This window comes from Puntigrus tetrazona, chromosome 1 (assembly GCF_018831695.1).
Source record: "Puntigrus tetrazona isolate hp1 chromosome 1, ASM1883169v1, whole genome shotgun sequence".
NCBI lineage: Eukaryota > Metazoa > Chordata > Actinopteri > Cypriniformes > Cyprinidae > Puntigrus > Puntigrus tetrazona.
In genome coordinates this window covers 24,242,662-24,266,452 of record NC_056699.1, presented here as the reverse complement: position 1 = coordinate 24,266,452, position 23,791 = coordinate 24,242,662, and the positions used below count along the sequence as shown (strand labels likewise).

Genomic DNA, 23,791 nt, shown 5'->3' with positions numbered 1-23,791 from the left:
CACTAAAAATACAAATATCTTATAACGATATTAATATTTTTACTCTCACCTTTAGGCAATTTAATGCCTTGCTGAATAATAATTTAAAAACAGAAAACGTGACGACTAACCTTTGAACAAATTTAGTCAGTCTGCCCACCCTTAAGACAAAATATACATCCCTGCATGCCTTCTAACATCCACACATAAATCACACGACTGCACATGATGCTTACTTTAATCTTGTCTGACTTGGCATAAATGTCGGCTAGCTGCTGATACACAGGAAGAGGTTCACAGTACTGGATGGCCCGTTCAAAGACTTTCTGCAAGCTTTCTTGTGTCCCGTACATGTTCTCCAGATTTAGCATGGCCACCCACACGTTCATCTTCTCCTGCTCCTCTCTAAAAAAACAAACAAACCGGTTAACTTATGACAAAAGCGAGATCTTATTCAGACTCAGTGTGAAACTGACACACACACACACACACACCAATAACCCACTGATCAACAGCGTGTCATTTATTAGCAACTAGTTTCAAACAATGACTATTTTCAAACATGTCTCCTGCAGCAGCATGCGAGTCGCACTGGATTTAATCTCAACAGCGTTTTCACCTGAAGGAGATGGTTTTGAGGGCTTTCTAGCCGACGGCGCGCGCCTGCTCGATCTGCGTGGCCTGCAGGTGGAAAGCCATGTACTGCAGCCAGATGAGGGAGCTGTTTGGGGATGACAGGAGCAGGCGCTCAAACGCCACGGTGCTGTCTGGACGCGTGGAGGTGTCCATGAGCTCCGCCTCCAGCTTGCTGAGCTGCTGCTCCGCGTTCTGCTCCTCCTGCTTCAGCTCTTTACGGGTCTTTTTCACCGCCTGGAGAGAAAGTGGAGCCGTTTACTGTGCACTTGCAGACTATGAATCATAAAAAGTGCATTTGTTTTTGAGCATGTTTTAGAAGAAAATGCGGTAACACCTTTATTTTAAAAAGGTGCACATATTAAAGAGTAATTACCTAGCAAGTGCTTAGTAGTAGCCATTGTACTTACATAAAACAAAATGTACTTACCATGCAAGTAAGTTATGGAACAGTTTGTAATTACACAGATGTAATAGGCTGGTACTGTTACACATTTGTAACCGAAAATTTGTTACACGTTTACTTGCCGTTTACCCAAAAGATTGCCGCATACGTGCTTAAATACATATAATGTCTAATTAAACTAAAACTACAGAATATTACACAGGCATAAACTACTTAAATTGTATCAAGATTGTACTTAAGTGTAAGTAGCTGTGTAGCAGACTCTGTCTGTTACATGTGTGTAACAGTAGCTGCTTGTTACATTTACATAATTACAATCTTTTCCATAACTTAGTTACATAATAGGTACATTTTATTTCATGTAAGAACAATGGCTACGACCAAGTACCTAATTAGGTAATTACTCTATATTAAGACACCTTAAAATAAAGTGTTACCGGAAATGCTATTTTAGTCAGATGTAACTTTGCAATTATTTAACTCCTTCCATGCCAGCATTTTTTTTTTTTTTTTTTTAAAGTTGCCAGCCACTGCCAGCATTTTTCAAAATAAAGAACTGAGCCTTTGCTTTTAAACAACAAACAACTATTATATTATATATTTGTGTGTTCATGTTGTATCACCACTTGAATCCAGATAGGTGTCATCAGAACTACAACATTTAGTCAAAAATATGAGAACATTTTAAATCAAACGTAGTGCATTTTTAAGCAAACTACATTCAGATATCATATTCCTTCACCTGTAAATAAATTGTAATTGTGTCTGTTTGTTCTGTTTATCGATTGCAAACACGTATACATTCACTGACTAAACTACTTCATCCCATTCAGATTTAAAATGCATGATCTATATATGGTGTGTGTGTATATAAATGGTTAAATATAATTTTTTTAAATTTAATCATCACAGGTATTACTGTGAATATTTTTCTTCAATTCCAAATTGAACCATTCAAATTACATTTCTCTAGATCTATTTGATGAACAAAAACTCATTCATATTTTGCATGATCTGAAGGCAAGTCAATTTTTAACAAATGTAAATTTTTGACATTGAAGTCCCTATAAATTCTACATCAAATTGTTTCAGTAAGTGCAGGTTTCATTGAAATTTCTGGAAATACTGGAAAAATATTTGTTCGACAGGAGTAACGCCGGGAGTAACGCAGTTTTTGATGCATGCGAGATCTCACCTTGTTCACTTCCTGCTCATCCTCACTGGAATCATGGGTGTCGTCTACAGCGGCTACAGGTGTTAACGAGCACAGTGTGGATTCCCATGGGAAGCCAAAAGAAACCTGCAGCCGTTCTGGTTCCACTGCCTTCTGCTTACCCTAAACAACCAGATGACAACTGTTACGCATCAGAGAAGCAGCTGCACACCCATGTTAAACTAGAATATTTGGGGAAAAAAAAAAAAAAAAAAAAAAAAAAAAAAAAAAAAAAATCAAGCTGATCTGGAGATAGAAGATGCATCACCTTTACTTGTTCTTGATTTTTACACAACTGCTTTTTGTCCTCCTCTCTGAAGAACACTTCTACACCACTGTCATTATCCTCCGTTTTAGTTTTCTTTTTAATGTTTCCTTCTTTTCTGTGTTTTTTTTCTTTTTAATCGTCTGTCCATCTGTCTCATTCTCTTGTTGCTGGAGAGATTGAACACACGGTCAAATCAATTGTCTTCGAAACTCAATCAAACCAAAACACACACACACTTACCTGGCTCCCAGGATTAACCTGCTTCATGTCGGGGGCTTCCTCGTCATGTTCTTGCTTTTTCTGTTTAACTTTTTTCTTTTTAATCGTCTGTCCATCTGTCTCATCGTCTTGTTGCTGGAGAGATTGAACACATGATCAAATCAACCGCCTTCGGAGCTATCAGTTAAACACAAAAAAAAATCACACACACACACACACACACACACACACACACACACACACACACACACACACACACACTGGCTATCGGAATTCTTGGGGGCTTCCTCGTCATGTTCTTGCTTTTTCTGTGGGACCTTTTTCTTTTTAATTGTCTGTCCATTTGTCTCATTGTCTTGTTGCTAGAAAGATTGAACGCATGATCGAATAGTCTTCGAAACTCAGTAAAAAAAAAAAAAAAAAAAAAAAAAAAAACCAAAACACACACACACCTGGCTCCCAGAATTAACCTGCTTCATGTCGGGGGCTTCCTCGTCATGTTGCTTTTTCTGTGGGACCTTTTTCTTTTTAATTGTCTGTACATTTGACTCGTCTTGTTGCTGGAGAGATTGAACACATGATCAAACCAATCGTCTTCAGAACTATCAGTTGAACACAAAAATCACACACACACACACCTGGCTATCGGAATTCTTGGGGGCTTCCTCGTCATGTTCTTGCTTTTCTGTGGGACCTTTTTCTTTTTAATTGTCTGTCCATTTGTCTCATCGTCTTGTTGCTAGAAATATTGAACATGATCATCTTCGAAACTATCAGTAAAAAAAAAAAAAAAAAAAAAAAAAAAAAAAACACACACACTTACCTGGCTCCCAGGATTAACCTGCTTCATGTTGGTGGCTTCCTCGTCATGTTCTTGCTTTTTCTGTGGGACCTTTTTCTTTTTAATCGTCTGTCCATCTGTCTCATCGTCTTGTTGCTAGAAAGATTGAACACATGATCGAATCATCTTCGAAACTATCAGTAAAAAAAAAATCGGTTCATTTGAAAAAAAAAAAAAACTATCAGTAAAAAAACCAAAAAACACACACACTTACCTGGCTCCCAGGATTAACCTGCTTCATGTCAGGGGCTTCCTCATCATGTTCTTGCTTTTCCTGTGTAACTTTTTTCTTTTTAATCGTCTGTCCATCTGTCTCATCGTCTTGTTGCTGGAGAGATTGAACACATGATCAAACCAATCGTCTTCAGAACTATCAGTTAAAACACAAAAATCACACACACACACACACACACACACACACACACACACTGGCTATCGGAATTAACCTGCTTCCTCTTGGTGGCTTTCTCGTCACCTTTTTGCGCCTGCTCTTTCTTCAGCTCTCGCTCTCTTATCTGACGCAGTGGAAGCTCGAGGGATTCTGGGAGGATATCTGGTTCACCAGTGTCCTTTGTCAGCAGCGAAAGCTTCACGTGCTCGTCCTTGGTGTTCACACTGATTTTGGGAGCAACTGTTTTTAGTCGTATAGCACCACAAATAGATACATTTAAATGTATTGTTATAAGCTGGTCATTGTGCACATGTAGACATACATTACCTGAGAACCTTGGCTGTCACCAAAAAATTCACAGGAATGTTTTCGGAAAGCGGTTTTTCATTCTCCACAAAGTATTTTGTAGCTTTCCGTAAAACAACTCTTCCTGTGACAGCCCTTGATAGCCTTCACGCAAGAAAAAATATTTTAGTTCAACTTGAAAATGGTTTCTTAAAAAAAAAAAAAATAAAAAGTGAAGCACAATCAACATGTTTTACCTCACGAAGATGCCTACATTCACAAAAGATGTCACATAACCCCGGACAATCTGGCCACTCTTTACATCCAAAATTGACTGAATTTCTGGATCTGTAATATTCTTATTGTGGTCTCTGTACAATCTGCAGAAAGGAGAGAAATTTGAGTTAAAAAAATTCAAAATGTAATAAAAAACCAAAAAAATAAAGAAATAAACTACATTTATATTCATGCAATATATAGTAAATATAGTTTAAATATCATGTTTGGCCTCACTTTTTAAAAACTTTTTTTCAAATGTACCATGAAAAAAAATAGTACAAAATAAGCCCACCCCCCAAATAAATACAAATAATAATATTCAATATAAATAAAATAATGCAACATTTTGAAAAGTAGATACAATGACGATTATTTCTGAGATTAAGTGCATTAAACACTTTAAAATTTGTCAGCATTAATGTATTAACCAACATGAATGCACAATGAACATTATATTTATTACCCAATTGTAATTAACATTAGCAAAGATGAATAAATACAGTTGATCGCTGTTTGTTCACTTTTTATTTCACAGTATAACAGTTATACATATAAATAAAAGTATAAGCATTGTAAATGAAAAAAAACTATATAAATAAATACATTCATGGCAATTTACAACCCAGTTTGGTCTAATTTTGAAAATGATGATTAATTATGTACCTGGAAGGACGCAGCGAAGCATTGAAGTATACGCCTTTCATCTCAATAATGTAGCACCTGGATAAAAGACATGCGCGCACATAAACAAACTTGACATTTTAAGATTTTAAATGCTTCTACGCAAGAAAAATCCTTTCAGTCATTCTTCATAAACAATTTCAACTAGGCCATGACTCACCGGACTAGTTGGCCCAGCTTGTAGGGCTCTAGCGGGTTTGCTGTGAACTCATCAGAGAGATCCGTTACACTGACCAAACCCCTATTCCCGAATGGTAGTTGGAGAAACATTCCCATGTGAGGCACAATTTTCCAAATCTTCGCCATGGTGATCATCCCTGGCTCCAGCTTGTATGTCCCTAAAGCAACGGCACAAACAGGAAACGCTAAAGAGACTCGAGGGACGACCGCCACGTGCGTCACGATGGCAGGAGCGACATCAAGAGCTGCGGCGCTCAGGGATTAGGTGTAATGAGGACAAAATATGAACTAAGAGCGCCGCGCTTCAAAATGATTATAATTACAGATGAAACTACGACAATTACCTATGAGTGACAAAGAAAGACGAAAGGGCTTGCTGGTACCAAGACGAACAACCTTTGCAGAAATGGTCTGTCCCACTTTAAAAAGCGTGTGCGGGTGTTGAGCATGCTGTGGGAAAAACAATCGGAAAACATTATAGCTCGTTTATTCTGAAGTTAATTTGCAAAACATAAAATTAACTTTCAATTAAGTAGCGTGTTCATTAAATAGAAATTAAATACTTTTTCTAAGCAAAACACTACTGTAACACTGTATAAGTATACTTTTTAAATACTGCAGACAAATAGGGGATAAATGATCTGATTTCAAGATTTGAGTTATTTTTGCTTTAAATAAGGTCTTCGTGATATAAAATTTTTAAATCATATGAAATAATTATTTTCACCAAAGGCAATATCACAAAAGCCAATAATAGCTTAAAAAAAATAATCCCAAAACCCTCAAACTCTCTGAAGACAAGCAGCCATTAAAAGGACTGTTGTCAGCCATTAAATAAGAAACTAATTACAAGCAATTGCACAAAAATAACTACAGTAGAACAAATTTAAAAACACTGCATACTACACATACATATATATACACACATACATACATCTCTCTCTCTCTCTCTACATATATTTATTATATTTCTACTTATTAAAATCCCAAAACTGATTCAAGCAAGAGCAGTGAGAGATTTTAAACATGAATGCCAGCAGGAATATTAAAGGTCACTTTAAAAAGGAACACCCACACATGAACATGTAACCATGACAGAGATGATAGCATAAAATCTCTGCCGGTTAACAAATTTCTACCAGCTAATCATGTGTATTGGGATATCGCCCACCCCTATAAACAAAGAAAGCAACATTGTACAGGGACTTACGCTTGGTTTCTTAATCATGGACAACAGATCGACAGTTCCCATGACGTTGGGCTTCACATGAACATCTAAGCATTGTAATTCTTTGTCGAACTGAGGAGAAGGCAAAAAATTACTTCAACAGCTCATGCAGTTTAATCTTACATTTTCTTTACCTTAAACTGTAAAAAGCTACCTTTGATGCAAAGCATATAACGTCATCTCCAGGTTTGAAGTTTAATTTCTCAATTTTCACATTTCTTCCTTTAGAACCGGTTATGCTGAAGGAGTGAAGAAGAAAAAAAAAGTGCCATAAAACAATGAATAGAAAAATGTTTAGAGCAGTTGATCCCATATGCTGCTTGTTCACATTCATGAAGGGAGAACTGTAGAAATGCATACCTGGGCAGTAGAGAGAGTACAGGGATAGAAACACTAAAGTCGGGATGAGAGAATGGCAGGAACCTGTTGAAAGAGAATATTTTATTTTAAACTTATTGGAAAAATTAATTTCTATTTATGTGAATTAAAAATAATAATATATAATATATATATATATATATATATATATATATATATATATATATATATATATATATATTTTTTTTTTTTTTTAACTTATATTGCACATATGTAGGTCAGAATTTTTTTTTTTTCTCAGGAGCATGCCCCAAGCATTTCAACCTCTCTCTGTTTTAATAGTAAGGTCCCAAAATAAACAAAAAGACTCTGCATAGTCCTGATCTTGATGTGTTCAAATTGGAGCAATGAAAAAAAAAAAAAAAAAAACCTTAAAAATGTTTGCCTCTGGGGTAGCACTAATTGAAAGCTTTGTTTGTGGGGTTTATACATAGCTCCATGCAAATGCTGAGACAAAGTAGATTCTGTGATGGTCAACTTAACACGGCTATATTTACTTGCGAGTGTGAACTGAGCGTGCTCCAATCACTCTGGCTTTGACCTCGCTCCCGATCTTCAGGGTCGATGTTGGGAAGCTGCCGACTGCAGGCGACTCACTGATCTGAGATACATGGACACTTCCTGTGGTCCCGGACGGCAGCGTCACAGTCACTTCCATGGGCTTCACCTTCTTTACCTTCACTGTCATCAATTCCCTAACACCTGTGCTCGTAGATCTGCCCTTCCGCTCGTTCTCTTTCTGATACTCGGCAAGAGGAAGTCCTCCCAACGCCTCACAGCTGGGCTCCTCCACGGTCACATCCAGAGAGGAACCCACAATAAACTTCTTTGAATTTAAGACGTCATTTATGTGAAGGTGAGTGGAAATGATGGTCAGGTGACCGGTGTCGCCCAATGAGACGACAGCAAAGTCTTTGTCGGTGAACTGGATAGTGGCAGACAGTTTGGAGCCTTTTTCCAACTGAAGACAAACAGAAGGCATGAACTTTAACAGGACTGAACTAATTAGATGCTGTGGATTTTCAAGGCTCTGTGTTGGACGTACCTTTTTCTTTGTCGCTCCGGTCAGCTCTGGAAGCAGAGTCACATGGACCTCGGACTTGAAAAGGTCAACATGGAGAACCAGTGCAGTGAGCTTGCAGCCTGGACTCACATTCACACCTGAAACATTCACACAAATCAAGTCAGATGAGAACTAGAACGATGGTACATGTCTAAAGTATCATTTAAACAGGAAACGGTTCTTCCTGGAATCGAATGATCCAAGGCCTTTAGCTACAATGTCGGTATTGCACTGCTGAAATGTCTTTAAAGGTCTTCCTTCAAAGAAAATAAAGATTTCTAGGTCTGATCAGACGGCATTATATAAACACTGTATTGCATTATATTGTATTGAGGGCAGTCAGTTTAACAAGTCATCTTAATTATTTATTGACAAAATAACTACACCTGTACATCATCTTACATATCATACAGTTGACAAATCTGAAGCAGGGCAACATGACAAATGTGAGTTGTGAGTGTTATAAAAGTTAAAAAATAATTTTTATTTGTAATTTTTTTTCCCCCCGAAGAGGAAGGCAGTCCCCACCTTCTGTGTGGTACTTTGAAACCAATACACTGGCTTCGCTGAGCTTATCCGAGGTCAGCGTGACCGTGCCATCCTCTTTGCTCTCTCCCACCGTCACCTTCAGTTTATCTCCAAGTGAAAAACCTGAGAGCTCAGAATCGCCTGGAGACGGACAGACATTTTGATTAGAGACACTAGTATACACCAGAAAGCAGAAGTTAAACATCATTTGTCATTCTCATACTTCTGATATCAAAGATGGCCTTCCTCTCCTTCAGACCCTGGACCAGTCTGGCCTGGGACCCTTCCTCTAAGAGACTTAATTCTGAGACCTTCAGACTGACCAGAAACCTGTGGTTCTCATGGTCCAAATTAGTGACTTTGGCAACAACCGTCTGGCCGATGTTAAAGATGTTCGAGGTGTCCGTGATGAACTCGTCACACATGACCTACGACGAGACGAAAAAACAATGAATCTACACAAAAACAAAAAGCGCCATTCGATACTAAACCCCTTCCAAGACACAAAAACAAAACACCTACAGATTTAGGAGCGAGGCCGAAGAGTCCATAGGGGAAATGGATGAAGAGTCCATAATCCATGATGCTCTTCACCCAGCCGACCATATTCAGCCCCACCTGGAGCTCAGAGAAGATTTTGGGCATGCTGCCGTCCTCCAGAGAGGCCTTCAGCAGGGGTTTCCTAGTGAGAATCTGAACAGAGCTAGGTTAAGAAGAATTGAACAAAGGGGAAGTTTGCCACTTGATCGCATCGAATGCTATTTACACTGAACGGAGCTGGATAAAGACAATAGTGAAACAAATCGCCCCTATTATGGGTTATGAAAAGTTCATATTTTAGTTTTTACAGCATACAAGGTTAAAAAAAAAAAGATTGCTCAACTATTTATTTTACCGAACTTATGCTTTGCCTGACGCTAATCTGTCACGATTGGTTCGATTGGCACCTAAGAGCAAAGCATGAATTTGCACTTTAATTCAGATCAACAAGTGGGCGGACAATATGCTAATATTCAGTTATTTTTACCGACAACAAAGACATCAATGGCTCTGGGAGGATACAATGCCCTTCTTGGTCTTGCTGAGACACGTCACAGAGAAAGTGTCACCCTCCTCCAGCACCGTCCACATGGGAAGGCAGTTGGTCACATGGTCAGAGAGGTGCACTGTGGGTATGAAAGCTGGCACCTCCTCAGGAACAATGGACACCTCCAGACCATCCAGGACTTTGCGGTACACTTTGACTTCAACCGTCTAAAAAAGAAATAGCATAGAACATTTTTTTAAGTATATGTTTTTTTTTCTTCTTTGCATTGAAACAAGCTTTCATACTTAATTTTGAATCAATTTACCTTTCCAACCTCAAACTGAAAATCGGCAGTCTGCACCTCATTTATGTCTCCCTCATTAATGGCCCTGAAGGATAAACGTAGCAAGTTCTTTTCTTCAGTACACGTCAAGACTTTGGCCTGGACAACCTGCAGAAAACAAAAAGAATGTTAATAGTGTAAAGTGAAGATCATAACCCTTTCAATTAGGGCTGGGCAAAAAAAAAAAAAAAAAAAAAAATTATATATATGAATTTGAATTTTTTTTAAAAATACTGCTTCTCTCTGACCTGGCCAACGAAGAAGAGCTCTTCTGGATTAGTCACAAAATCTTTAGACAGCTCTTGCATAGGAACCAGACCCTTCACATCTCCATAGAAACGAACGATGCAGCCAAAGTCCTTCACAGAAACGATGTAGCCGTGGGAGATGCGGCCCACCTTGGCATCAGCGTAGGACAGGAAGAGAGGAAGCGTAGACTCGACAAGGGCCTTCTTTCTGGTCAGGCACAACTTCTTCTGCTGAGCGTCTACTGACAGCACCTAACCAAAGCCATGTTAAATGAATCAGAAAGGTTACAAATACATTGTCATTGAAAAAACACTGCATTCAAGGGGAGAGAGAGAGATGCATTATAAAACTGTTAACATATACAACATAAAAAAAAATCCTGCATTATCTATTTGTTTCAAATCAAAAAATTAAAATGTAAAAAAAAAAAAATAAATTTTTACATAAGTTTTTGCTTACATATGTACTAGTGTATATTTAATAATAATAAAAAAATTTATATATATATATATATATATATATATATATATATATATATATATATATATATATATATATATATATATATATATATATATATATATATATATATATATATATATATATGCACTACTTAAAATACAGTAACCCCATAAAAATGCAAGAACAATTATTATTATCATTACAAATCTTTCATAATCTTGGACATGACCCAAATAACAATGCATGACTTTAACATCCTCACCCTGCACTTGACCTGCCGTCCACTAGTGAACAACTTCTCTGGGTTCTTTAGGACGACATCGGCCAGGTGAATATTGGGTATAAATCCTCTGATGTGGTCCGTTATCCTCACATAAGCACCGTATTTCTGCAAATACGTAACTGTACCCTGAAATCCACAGGAAGCACATTTATTCTACTGTGTGACATTTCCTGCAAATTCATTCATATTTCGCGCTCAAGCGCCGTTGCCCACCTCAAGAATTTGCCCCACTTTGATGTCTTGATATCTGAAAAACTCTACTTCGACAGTGCTCCTATAAAAACAAATGAAAACAAAATTAAAAATTCTAAAACAATCTGGGAACCCAGAACACCCTAACAGCAGCCTAGCAACCAACCTGCGCAGTGTCCCTATGTGCATTTGCTCCACAGGACTGTAGTCTATGATTCTCAGAGTGTGCTCAGGCTGGGTAAGCAAGCGGTTTGGGTTGAATTCTTCACTGGCCTCCTTCAAGAGGTTTTTCTACATGTAAAATGCAAATAAAACTCCATTAGACTCTCAGATCGGTGTGCTTGTAGTACAGTGTCCAGACTGGCTTTGTACTTACATGCACAAAGGCTGCGGTCCCGTCAGGCATCTTCATCAAAGCTCCAGACTGATGGTGCAAAGCAGTCATCTTGCAGCCCTCCACCACCTCGCTGATCCGCTCGCTCGAGGCGATATCCAGCACAGCGCCGCTTGGTGGCAGGAGATGTCCACGCAGGGACAGGCCCACATGCCTCGTGGACGGATCCACATACAGAACCCGCGCCACGACCTAGAAGAGAGAACATGTCAACTAACTGAAACAAGACAGCATTTTATATCTAGTATTTATATTTTACAGTTTCTTCAGGTTTTATTTTATTTGAGGCTTTTATTAAAAATAAACACACTTTTATAATTTTATGTGTGTGTGTGTGTGTGTGTGTGTATATATATATATATATATATATATATATACACACACACACACACACACACACACACACACACACACATATACATACACGCACACATACTATATATTTTATATAAACACTCATACTTCATCTCCTGCACTGTAGGTAGATGCTTTGTCCTCATCAAGGTGCAGAAAATCAACCACGCCAGTAAAAGATGAAAGGTACGTCACGATAAGCCCATGAGGAGTGACCTAGCATAACAAAAGCATCAGCAGACAACATCAACATCTCAAAATGATCTAGAACATTTGAAATTTTCTTAACAAGGGAATTCAAACAGCTTACAGTGACTTGCAGTCGTTTCTGCATATTAAACTAGGATAGGAGGAATTTTTTCTAACATTGATATCATTATATTTGAGGTTCATGTAGATTTGACCGACCCTCTTGATCTTTCCCTGGATCAGAAGTCCCGGCAGGAGAGTGTCTAGAGTCCATCCTTGCTGAGCGACTGCAAAGGCCTTTCTAAGAGCCTGGGGATCCTGGGACAGACGCACCACACGTCCGTCGTTCTTGACTTCCTCTAGCAGGATCGTCACGTACTGACCCACATTCATATCTGAGATAAACAGGAAACGCACAATGGCAAAACAGCTTTTATCCTGACCAGGGGACATGGACAGTTCAGTTTTTTTTTCCCCATAAAACACATTTTGTATGAATATATACGTACTTTCACATATTATGTAAACAATCTTTTGTTTTTTTGAACGTCGTGAATTGCGATTAATTGTTCGACAGCACTAAATAAAATATTTTAAAAATGTTTCAATAATTTGATATATTAAAGCTAGATTTCGTGGTACAGGTTTTACATTAGACTAACATGAAGCTGAGCATAAGGCAATTAAATAATTTTAGGCAAACTACTTTAACTTCAACATTTTAACCTATTCACATTGGCACTGAACGTATATAAAGCATAGTAAACTAATGATATATTATGTTGCCGTATTTGTGCCAGATTTCGTACCTTTTTTTGAGGATGTGCTTTGTTTGGGCAGGAAAGCTTTAGTGCCACTGATGCCGATGTCAACCAGGAAGCCGTGATCTTCCACACTCTCCACACAACCACTCAGCGTCTAGAATGTTAAAACAGTCTTGTCTTAAGGTGCGTTTCCACTACAGCTTGCCACAGTGTCATATAGAAAAGAACATGCCTTTAAAAATAATGTTTGTAAAGTATTAGTATAACTTGTTACTATTCACCTCTGCTCTTGGAACTTTAAATCAGAATACTAGAATATGGTATTCTAGAATAAATGTCTATAAATTAAATTTTAAAATATAATAAAATTAACAACATAAACGTTGACAGGCATCATTAAAAACAAAACGATAAAAAATAATAATTTTTTAGTCATACAGGGCCAAAATTTTTGAACAGTGCATCTCAAATTTATTTATTATTAATTAACAGACTTATGATTACATGCATATGCTGTAAAACTGCATCTGAACATTAAATTACACTACTGTTATTTTAATATCAGTATCAAAAGAACACAGAATCTCTCATAAATAATTAATATATCACCCAGGTAACTTTGATAAAACTGTCTACTTGAATATAATAGAAAATGCAGAATTGTAAATAATTCTAAAATCAAATGCATCGTTTTAAATAAAACGCATAAACGTTTGCAAACTCACCATTCCAGGTTTCAAAGAACCTGAATTTAACACCTTGTTAACATCTTTAGGGTTGACGGACACTTTAAGGCTTATAAGACCCTCTTTAACCGAGTCGAGAGACAGCACAACGCATCTGATCAGCGTTCCAGGAGTAAGCAGCTGTGCGAGAGGGACGACTTCCTGTGAAGACGAGCACAAACGAAAAGCATCCTTTAACGACACCATTCACACAGAGCTTTACGTTTTCATTCCTCCTGCAGCGGCGATACCTTTAATTGGTCTTCAGACTCCAGATTGTCCATAAGGATACTGGAATAGGCGTCGCAAATGTTGCAGATTTGAAGGTAACCGACAAGACCGCTGGGAAAACCAACAACCGCCTCAAAGTCCGTTACTTGCTTCACACAACCCAGCATCAGTGTGCCAACACTCAGATTCTAGACAGAGAAACCAGAGCGATTAGATGCAGAGTCGACTTTTGTGCGTTTCTTAAAAAAAAAAAAAAAAAAATATATATATATATATATATATATATATATATATATATATATATATATATATATATATATATATATATACACTGGCCATTGTCAGACTTGATTATTACAGTAGCACAGGATTATTACAATTAAAGGAACATTCCACTTTTTTATAAATTGGGGGGAGAATAAGCCTGTTTTAAAAAAAAGGTGAAGTGTTCTTTTAATGGCAAATGAATAACCCTAAAAACTGATACTTCCTGCTGACACGCTACTTTTTTTTAAATTTTATTTTGTCTACCACGTGTCTCTGTGTGAGGGATAGAATTTTTTTTTTTTTACTCAATATTGTCCAAATTTGCACCTACATACCCGAAGGTGTAGAATTTCCACAGCAGTGGTAGCATTCAGTTTTAAATCCCCCCTCTCCACTTTCTGTTGCTTGGTCGCTTTCTGTTCATTCTGCTGTGCGACATTTTTCCTCTTTTTACCCTTCTTTTCAGGCGTCTGAAAAACATTACATACGTTATCCGTTACTCTCAGAGCAGATCACCGTTGCAGTCGCTCGCTACCATCATCATCATCATCATCATCATCATCATCTTACTTGGAAAAGATTGTCCACTTCATGTTCCTTAACACTTTTGGATTCGGTTGTTTTCTTCTCTGTCCCCCTCGGGGAAAATCTTCATCCGTAGACGCCATTCCACCCAAATGTAACGGCTCTAATGAATTCCACTAAAGGAACAAACGCATAAAACAAAGATTTTAAAATAATTATATTCTCTAGCATCTGCTCACGTGTCTACAAAACCCCACGAACACATCAGAAACACAATATAACCGAGTTATGCAACGTTTGTTTAACACATTCCTTACATTTAAACACGCGACACGTGCCAGTAAAAACTCTCTAGATGCCAAAACTAATTATTTTACTTACGCTATAAAACGTTGCGTAGATAGGTGTAAATAGTGCGTGGAGCTGAATCTCACATGTTCTTCGGAAACACGCGATCTGTGCGACCCGGACGCGAACGCTGAGAGGCGGGATTTAAGATTATACCGCGAGGAAAAGAATCAACCAATAGAATGACGGGAAATTTAGATTGGCATCTCTGCGAACCTATTGTTGTAGTGTAACATCTGATTGACGGGAGCGCAATCCAATGACTGCAGTTCATTCAGGCTATCACCGCGAGGGCGGAATTTCCTTAAATCATTCTCTTTCCGGCCACTCCATTGAAGGGCACCAGTTTACTTGGTAAGTCATATTTCACAGAATAGAAATGCTTTTTATTCAGCGGGTTTTAGAAATCGATGCTGTTTTTATCTCGTTCGCAAAGCGAATATACGCTGCTCAGTAAAGCCCACCGGTCGCATTTACCATAAAACGCTTAGATTAGCAAACAGTCTGAGGTGCTAATATACAAATTATAATATCAAGCGTATTTGAATTTCCAAACAATATTGAAATAAGCTATAACATCTCATTCTACAGCTGTATTTCGGAAATGAACAGCCTGTCATTGTTACAATGTGCAGCGTTGTCCTTTTACGCGTTTTGCGCGACCTTACGTAATTATGAAAAACGACGCGTATCTTCTGTGTATTTATTTTCATTTATGAATATGCCTATCAACAGATAGCGAAATCATGGGAGGACACGACGCAGGCACTCACCACCAGTTCACTGGCATCGCCAAGTACTTCAACTCATACACAATCACAGGCAGAAGGAATGTAAGTTCAATTATACTCAAATAATCTACCATTGTTGCAATTAAACGTACATTGCCTTTGTATTTTCCACCGCATTAAGTAAACTGGACTCTGTTTTGACCTCAGTGTGTGTTGGCAACATACGCCAGCATTGCTGCCATTATCCTCTTCTTCAAATTGAAGCCCAAGAAGCAAAAGGCAGTGAAATCAAGTTAATTTATAGTAAGTACTGGCTAAATTTGAGCTCTTTTGTAATGCCTGCGTTTCCAGAAGTTTAATTCCAACTCCTTTCCTCTGTTTTCAGGATGTTTTGTGATGAAGCTAGGGGTGCGGGAAGCTGGATGTCCTTGTTTTGACCTCATCACGTCAATTTAACGATGTAAAGAATAAAAAAAGATCACTTGTACCAAACAAACGTCGTGTAGAAAATGTTTTATTTACAATTTTAGGCACGAGTATTAAAATTTGTACAGAAATCGTTCACGAGTAACATCTCAAAGATCGATAACCAGTTTCAGAATCGGAAAGTTTTCATTTACAAAAACAAAGGAGACCATTTACAACCACATCGCGGTGAAACAGGGTGTTAAACAAGCATGGCAGTGATTCTGTGGATGAGAAAAAGAAATGAGATCCTCATGAGCACGAGGCGTAAAATCGAATCCAGGATCAGCATCCGAGTGATGCAGACAAGGTATCGGTGGCTGCTCTCAGGTAGCTCGTGTATGCTCGGTGTTTGATGGTTCATTATGTCTTCTTTGTGTTAGAATGAGCAGTGATCTTTAAATAATACGCATCTTTGACAAAAAAAACCCCAAACGCAGCTACTAAAAGTCATTGTCCTTCGCAGTCACTTCACTGGGAGTTGTACGCGCCTGCGGCCAGGAGCAGGTTGCGTCTGGTGAAGTGGAGGTGGGTGACGGGTGTGGATTTGCTGTGGTACGTCCCGAGCAGCAGCTCCTGGGAGTTTTCGGGCAGGTGAATGTGGCCCGTCGCTGCGGTGAAGTCGTCCGTCTCCACATCGTCGAAGGCCTTCATGGAGTCCCACAGCCGAACGGTGTTATCCATAGAGCCTGGGGCAAAACACATCAAATTTCAATTTACACTGAATGCCCTTTATTATTTCTGTAACTAACGACATGTAAAATAATGGTGTAAAAATCTATCTTTAGTTTAGTGAGCCTTCAGACAAAAAAAACTGTATTCTGTATTTTTGTTAATATTCGATATTTGATACAAAGGCTTTTATAATTGATATATTGCGATACAGAAGAAGATGGAGCTCATTTAATTAATGATCAAAAATAAGCGCTTTTGAAAGATGAAATTCTGAGCTGTTTCCATCCACCAATCTTTGCGCACATTTTTTGAATATCGCATTAAAAAAAAAAAAAAAAACGCCAAGATATGCATACATTTTTAAAATGTAACAAACTGGGATCAATTATTCGATAAGAAAAATGCACAAACTATGATGGAAACATACCAAATAAATTCCACCATATGGTTTATGAAACATATACAGTACAATATATATTTTATATAAAAAATAAATGCTACTTAGAAGCATGATGTATCATTTTTCTAACATTTGAACTTTTTTTTTTTTAAGAACGATGCATAGTAACCCAAGCAAAAACGTACTTATGTACTTAGAATTAGACTAAAATGCCTCTGACTTACTAAATAAAAAGAAAAAAATAAGACGACAGCGGGCATTCAGTAGATTGCGTGCTGACCTGATGCAAGTATTTCTCCATCTCTGCTGAATCTGAGGGCATAAATTGTGTCTGTGTGACCCTTCAGCTCTCCGATCATCAGCCCATGTCCAATATCCCACAGTAAAACTCTCCCGTCTGTGGATCCAGTTGCCAGGAACTTTCCATTAGGTGAGAATGCTAGAGAATGGATGGGTCCCTGGGAAAAAAACAACACCACACAAACAGGATCGGTGTTTTGAACAGCAGATGAAATAAAACATATATTGAATGAGAAACCTTAAATTACTCTCTTGGCAACTGACTGAAATACATTAAGTTTAAGATGAGTTTGACCACAATTCAAAACCAATGATTATAACTAAAAGTAAAAGGGTTACTTCGCTCTAAAATGAATTGTTATTTAAACATCCCCACGTCTTTCTAAACCCATACATCAGTGACTCAAATTCATTTTTGTGACGCCTCGAGAATATTTTTTTTTTTGCGCAAAAAAAGCGAAAATAACAACTAACTCTTCCCGAGTTGCGTGGTCCGCCATTTTAGTGAGTACTTAACGTATCTGCCCTAATCAGCTTTGTTTACGTTCGAGGGGAAAGCACGCGCATGAACGTAATCTGCGGCAGTTTGCTCCTGCGGGAAAGCACGTGCATGCATTGTAATGCTCTCTAAAAATCGCAGAAAGTGTAACTTTGGGGAGAAGAATGGCTTGTTTTCATTGCGCAAAAAAGTATTATTCTAACAACGCAAAACCGACGTCACACGGAGTGTTTCACTGTTTTTGGATTTGGGACAATTTCAGTTGTCTTGCAGTCTATAGTGCGGCAGATAGCTCACTGATTTCATCAAAAATATATTCATTTCTGTTCAGAAGACGAATGAAGGCCTTTCGGTTTGAGTAATTAATGACAGAATTTTGGGTTGAACTAACCTCTTAATAAATATTATAATACTGAGGCTACATAAATAACACTGAGAGGGAGAAAATAAAGAGAGAAAGAACGGTGATGCAATCCTAATTCCTGATTTCCTGTCAAGTGCTCATTACATTCAGCGGCCTTTGGAAGTGTTCAATACCTTGTGACCTGTGAAAATGCGGACACAGTTTCCATTCAGGACATCCCAGAGGCGTACTGTGCGGTCGGTTGAGCCTGTGGCCACATAGTTAGAGTTGGGGTGGAATCGTGTGCAGGTGACGTCAGCTAGATGCCCGGCGAATATCCTCAAGGGCTGGTAGTGATCTGTCGCCCAGAGGCTGGGAATCAAATAAAGGTATCCTATTTGATAAGGTCTTGAACACATCTGCCATATCTTGTCGTTCATAGATGGGTTCATTCATAACCAGATTTGGAAACAATCTATCCACCTTTTTCTTCATGGACCCTATGGTTGAGTCTTCCTTTTCGTTAAAGGTATATAACGAGGAGACTACTAACTAGTGTGTTCATAACTGCTTTCTTAAGCTGAAGCAGATAAGACAGGAAGCTATACCCATTGAATTTACAAATGGCCAAACCCATTTTTGCGTCATGAAAAAGGTTATGATATATATATATATATATATATATATATATATATATATATATATATATACACACACACACACACAGAGAACACACATTATGTGTCATATATATATATATATATATATATATATATATATATATATATATATATATATATATATAAAATGCACAAACATGCATGTATATAGTTCAGAAAAACATGAAATAAATGTATATATTTATAAATTACATGAATCTAAATATAGACATGTAAATACATGTATTTTCAAAATATATAATGTATTTACATTATGCATAATAAATATACACAGAGCACAGATATATTACAAAAAAAGCCCTCTTATTTTGGATTACTGTTTTAGTTTAATTAAAACGTTACGGAAATATATATGTTGATTAAATGAATAACTTCATTAATGAGAATATACGGTACCGTGCTACTCTGTCATGTCCTCCAGACACAAAGTAATAACCAAAGGGTGAGAACTGGGTGTCCCACACTGGATAGTTATGTCCTTTATACCCCACGAGACACGTAAATGTCTGCAGGCTCCACAGTCTGATTGTACTGTCCTCTGAACTGGACAACAGATAGTTTCTAAGAGACAGAGATATTAAACCACAATGTGAGATCTGCAGCAGAACGCTTCAAAAGTGCAGGAATCGTGCAAAACATGTGTGTTCCATAGCAAAGCAATTGATCGGTTGTTCTCATGCTTGCACACCTTCACTGCTGTCTTGTTTTACTTAGAGATACTTTATAGGACACATCTGATACCTGTCTGGACTGAAGCTGACGCCGTACACTGGCCCACTGTGACCGCAGAGGATCTTGGACTCACTGGCAGTCTTCTCATCCATGATCCTCTCCAGAACGTCATCAGACTCTTTATCAATCAGATTCAGTTCTACAGAAACGGACGGCGTAATTGAAATCACAAAATGTGTCCAGAGGTGGAAACTTTTTGGTTATTTTTAAAGCTTTAAATAAAGGTGTGATTTCAAATAGCGATTTTGGAGACCCACACCTGCTGCAGATTTGACCTTGCGTAACTTTTTAGGCGTGACGCTCCATACACGGACCGTGGAGTCGGCAAAGCCTCCCGCTAACAGACTGGAGTCATCTGTGAAGTCTACTGCGGTCAAACCCTGAACAGCAACACACAATCAGCATCTGTGACGTCGAGCAACACTAAACATAACCAAAAACACTACCAACCTGGTACGCATTGAGGAATGAATAGAAGCAAATGGAAGGCAGGTTCTCTGGGCCGAGTCGGATTCTTTTGGTGCTCTCCTTCATGTACATGATCTTGTCCAGTTTGTCCGAGTCCTTCAGCTCTGGCAGAGGTATCCTGTCAGACAGAGAACAGCACAAAAAAAAAAAAAAAGAATATATCCAGTTTCAAATAATGTAACCATCATCTAAGTTCTAATATATATATATATATATATATATATATATATATATATATATATATATATATATATATATATATATATATAAATATATCACAACACATTTATTATTATCAATCCTGAAAACAGTTTTATAATCATTTCTTGAAAACTGAAAATGTTTGTAACAATGAAAATGTTTTCACTCTCACTTCTGATCAATTTCCTTTATGAATAAAAACTTTCACAAATAAAAAATGTAAAAAACCTCACCCCAAATTTATGAAACGGTTTGTATATTAAGTAAATGGTAGCTGAATACTGAGCTGTCATACCTGTTCTGTTGAGGAGCATTGGGGTCTTGTTTCTTACTCTTGGAGCCCATACTGTCCTTTTTTGTTTTCTTCTTCTTGGGCTTCCCTTCCTCATTCTCTGCTTCGTCATCTTCATCATCTAATGGAACCTCAATCTCTGGCTCCTTCAGCAGACCGTGGAATACCTGGTGCAATTACAAACAATAGACATATAACAATAGAAAAATAGAGATGATTTCAATTTTAAGAGATTGCAATTATTCTTTCAATGCCTTTCCTCACAATTTTCTCAAAGAACACACTGAAGGAGAGGAAGAGTGAGGTGAAAAAGACAAGACGATGACAGAAGAGTTTCAATACAAAAGCACCTGTTAAAATATTTCTACACCCATTTAAACTTTGTGCAAGTCATTTGTTATTTTATATTAGGCATATATTAGCAGTGTGTTTTTTTTAAATGATTTTATGTTTTGTTAATAAAAGTTTGATCCTCTACGTTGTATTTTGTTGTTGTTGTAATTGAATTCAAGCAATTGATGTTGATTAATGTAAAACTGAACTGTAAAATGCGCACGGTTCTTTTTTTAAACTTTTAAAAGCAAAGAAAAGTGAGGGAAAGGGGAAAACTCAAACAAACTAAAAGCAAACAACTGCTTGTTAGCTAAATTGCGACCCTTACAGGCTATTTAAAGAAAACGAGAAGACCGAATGACCCACCAACAAATTTCCTCACCATCACAAACCTAGTATAAAGTTATTATCTCTCAAAAGAAAGAGTTGACTCTGCAAAATGAGATTTGCAAAATGTATAACAAGCCATTTCATGTTGAGGTCCCTTGTTGGTCTTTTTGCTTTGGTCTGAATGACAATGCAAATTCATCCTTTGCCACTAGGTGCCACTTTTGTAGCGTTAAAAGCTCAGAAACGCAGCTTATATGAAATCGACCAATCACAAGGGGGGCTTTGGAAAAAGAATCGTTGAACGAATCACTGAACAAATAAGGTAAAAATAAATGCTTACTGCATGAAAATGTGTTTTTGACCTGGCATGCATGTCAACCTGTTGTAGGGGACTCCAAAAACCAACATTAACCAGAATATGAATAAATCCCACCAATCTCTAACTTCCGAGCTGTATATCTTGCGTATGTTGACTACATCTAACCTTGACTTTATTGACTTCTCGTCTGGTCTCTCCCGCAAAACTGCCGGACATGCTGTCGATCTGGCTCTTGCTGCGCGGCATGCCGTCGAAGATGTCGATGTACAGGTGCTCCTGGATGATGTTCCAGATCTGGTTATTATGCCGTTCCTGCAGGTGTCTCTTGAGCAGCTGGTACGAGTCTCGGGAGATGCGCAGCACGAAGCGGCTGGTGCGGAAGTCCAGCAGCGCCTCGTTCCCCTTCAGGTGTTCTTTCTTACTGAGGCCGCAGAGAACGCGCAGGTCATCCCGATAGTAACACTCCTGATCCCCGCTGAACCTATCAGCAGCACACAGGAAACAAACCGGTTACGACGCTGCAGAAGAGTCCGGCAGTTACATTTACGGGCATTATCATCAAACGAGACCGATCAAGCAAACGAGATCTGACGCTTACTTCTCGAAGAAAGCCTTCGCTTCATTCTCGTGGTTGTTGTAGACCAGCTCCAGGTACATGTGAACGAACAGAGGGTAGAAGAGCTGGGACAGCTCCGCTCGGTGACAGTCCAGCACGGACTCGATGAAGTTCTTCAGGTCGCTGTAGTACACCTGATACAGAGAGGGATCCCCCTGCTGGCTGTACGCAGACAGCACCACACTGACGTCCGGCTGGTCTTCTGCGCCTGTGGCAGAAAGTATAAACATCTCAAAATGAGGATATACTAAATATATGCCCCGGTGTCATTTTTAGCATTGAAATTTTACCATACCTTATCAGTAAATAAATAAGTTTGCGCATTCAGAATTTTAGATTTTGATTTAAATTAATAATATTAGTAATTGTGCACTTCGGCAGTTTTTGTTTACTGGTTTTTAATTGATTCTGTTTTTACAGACACTAAATTTGGGATGAGTACGATTTTTAATCGATTATATAGAAGTCTCTCATGCTCAGGAAGGCTGCGTTTATTTCTAATGAATTATAATGTGAAATATCGTAGTTTAAAAATATATTTTAAGATGTAATTTATTACTGTGGTGTTTTCGCCGGTCTTCAGTGTCGCGCGATCCTTTAAAAATCATTCTAAAAGGATGATTTATCATCGTTGTTGGAAACAGCTGTGGTGCTTCACTTCATTTCAAGACAAGTTGTGGAAAATGTTTTGTACAGTTTTATAATAATTCTGATTACACTGACGTATGTTTTTATAGCAATTACAGAAACGCAAGTTACATTCCAGCAATGTTTATTTTTCTTTATAAAAACTAATGTTACCATAACAGAGTGCACGTGGAACGATATTAAAATATGTTGAAGGCTCATTTTTCAAATCCACGAAGTATAAACAAGTCCATGTGGAGGGCTATTATTAGGCTAAATGTTTGCAGAAACCACAACCACGCATGACATAAGAATGGTTGATTTTGTACTGTCTGAACTATTTAAAAGGCGCAATACACCTTTGCTTCGTAAATACACTCAGAAGTTGTAGCCGATACTCACTCTTGACGGGCATGGGAGTGCTCTGGGGGGCGGCTGCTGATGCGATGGACACCCGGCTGAGCAGAGAGTTTGCGTCGCCTCCATCCCCATCACTCTTCCCTCTTCCGCTCCCATCGAGAGTCTGCGAGTCCTCCTGGTCTTCTAACTTGGCTTCCCGCCGCAGGATCTCCACCGACTCGGTCAGTTTATTCCGCTTTAGAAACTGCAGAACTGCGATCAAAGTTTGCTGGTCCTCCTGTTTCGGTGCTCCGCCGGCGGTGAGGGGCGATGAGGACAGAGTCCCGCTCGCCGCGTTCCCCGAGAGGTTTGACGTCCCATCGCTGAGAATTTCTGGTTTTGTCTCTTTCTCTGCGTCCAGCTCTATCGGTCCATCTTGCACAGCCGCCATTTTTCCCTGGCGCTGGTAGCAATGGCGTCATGACGTACCCAGCGTAGTACGTCATGACGTAGCAG

At 38.4% G+C, this 23,791-nt stretch overlaps 3 protein-coding genes across 3 annotated transcripts; 1 reads left to right on the top strand and 2 right to left on the bottom strand.

Moving 5' to 3' along the window:
• Positions 1–617: 617 nt before the first annotated feature.
• pdcd11 (programmed cell death 11) lies at positions 618–15,100 on the bottom strand. The gene is made up of 36 exons (XM_043252535.1): positions 14,959–15,100; positions 14,623–14,753; positions 14,388–14,522; positions 13,806–13,973; positions 13,555–13,716; positions 12,875–12,983; positions 12,285–12,460; positions 11,985–12,092; positions 11,505–11,714; positions 11,295–11,419; positions 11,150–11,210; positions 10,916–11,062; positions 10,191–10,442; positions 9,925–10,050; positions 9,635–9,826; positions 9,095–9,265; positions 8,796–9,000; positions 8,573–8,713; positions 8,027–8,142; positions 7,479–7,942; positions 6,964–7,026; positions 6,758–6,842; positions 6,586–6,675; positions 5,720–5,825; positions 5,356–5,533; positions 5,178–5,234; positions 4,493–4,615; positions 4,278–4,400; positions 3,992–4,174; positions 3,774–3,891; positions 3,542–3,655; positions 2,983–3,080; positions 2,740–2,857; positions 2,500–2,666; positions 2,214–2,354; positions 618–849 (listed from the first exon to the last, which is right to left on the bottom strand). The coding sequence occupies exons 4-34, from the start codon at positions 13,950–13,952 to the stop codon at positions 2,559–2,561; spliced, it is 4,476 nt and encodes a 1,491-aa protein (XP_043108470.1). The 5' UTR covers positions 13,953–13,973; positions 14,388–14,522; positions 14,623–14,753; positions 14,959–15,100; the 3' UTR covers positions 618–849; positions 2,214–2,354; positions 2,500–2,558.
• Positions 15,101–15,213: 113 nt separating this feature from the next.
• On the top strand, positions 15,214–16,148 carry atp5md (ATP synthase membrane subunit k). Its single transcript, XM_043239814.1, has 4 exons — positions 15,214–15,279; positions 15,661–15,758; positions 15,864–15,959; positions 16,042–16,148. The coding sequence occupies exons 2-3, from the start codon at positions 15,672–15,674 to the stop codon at positions 15,951–15,953; spliced, it is 177 nt and encodes a 58-aa protein (XP_043095749.1). The 5' UTR covers positions 15,214–15,279; positions 15,661–15,671; the 3' UTR covers positions 15,954–15,959; positions 16,042–16,148.
• Positions 16,149–16,154: 6 nt separating this feature from the next.
• On the bottom strand, positions 16,155–23,759 carry taf5 (TAF5 RNA polymerase II, TATA box binding protein (TBP)-associated factor). Its single transcript, XM_043239787.1, has 11 exons — positions 23,339–23,759; positions 22,292–22,517; positions 21,859–22,174; positions 20,715–20,878; positions 20,201–20,336; positions 20,010–20,130; positions 19,760–19,889; positions 19,415–19,579; positions 18,533–18,710; positions 17,477–17,654; positions 16,155–16,810 (listed from the first exon to the last, which is right to left on the bottom strand). Exons 1-11 carry the CDS (start codon positions 23,724–23,726, stop codon positions 16,593–16,595), a joined length of 2,220 nt encoding a protein of 739 aa, XP_043095722.1. The 5' UTR covers positions 23,727–23,759; the 3' UTR covers positions 16,155–16,592.
• Positions 23,760–23,791: the final 32 nt, after the last annotated feature.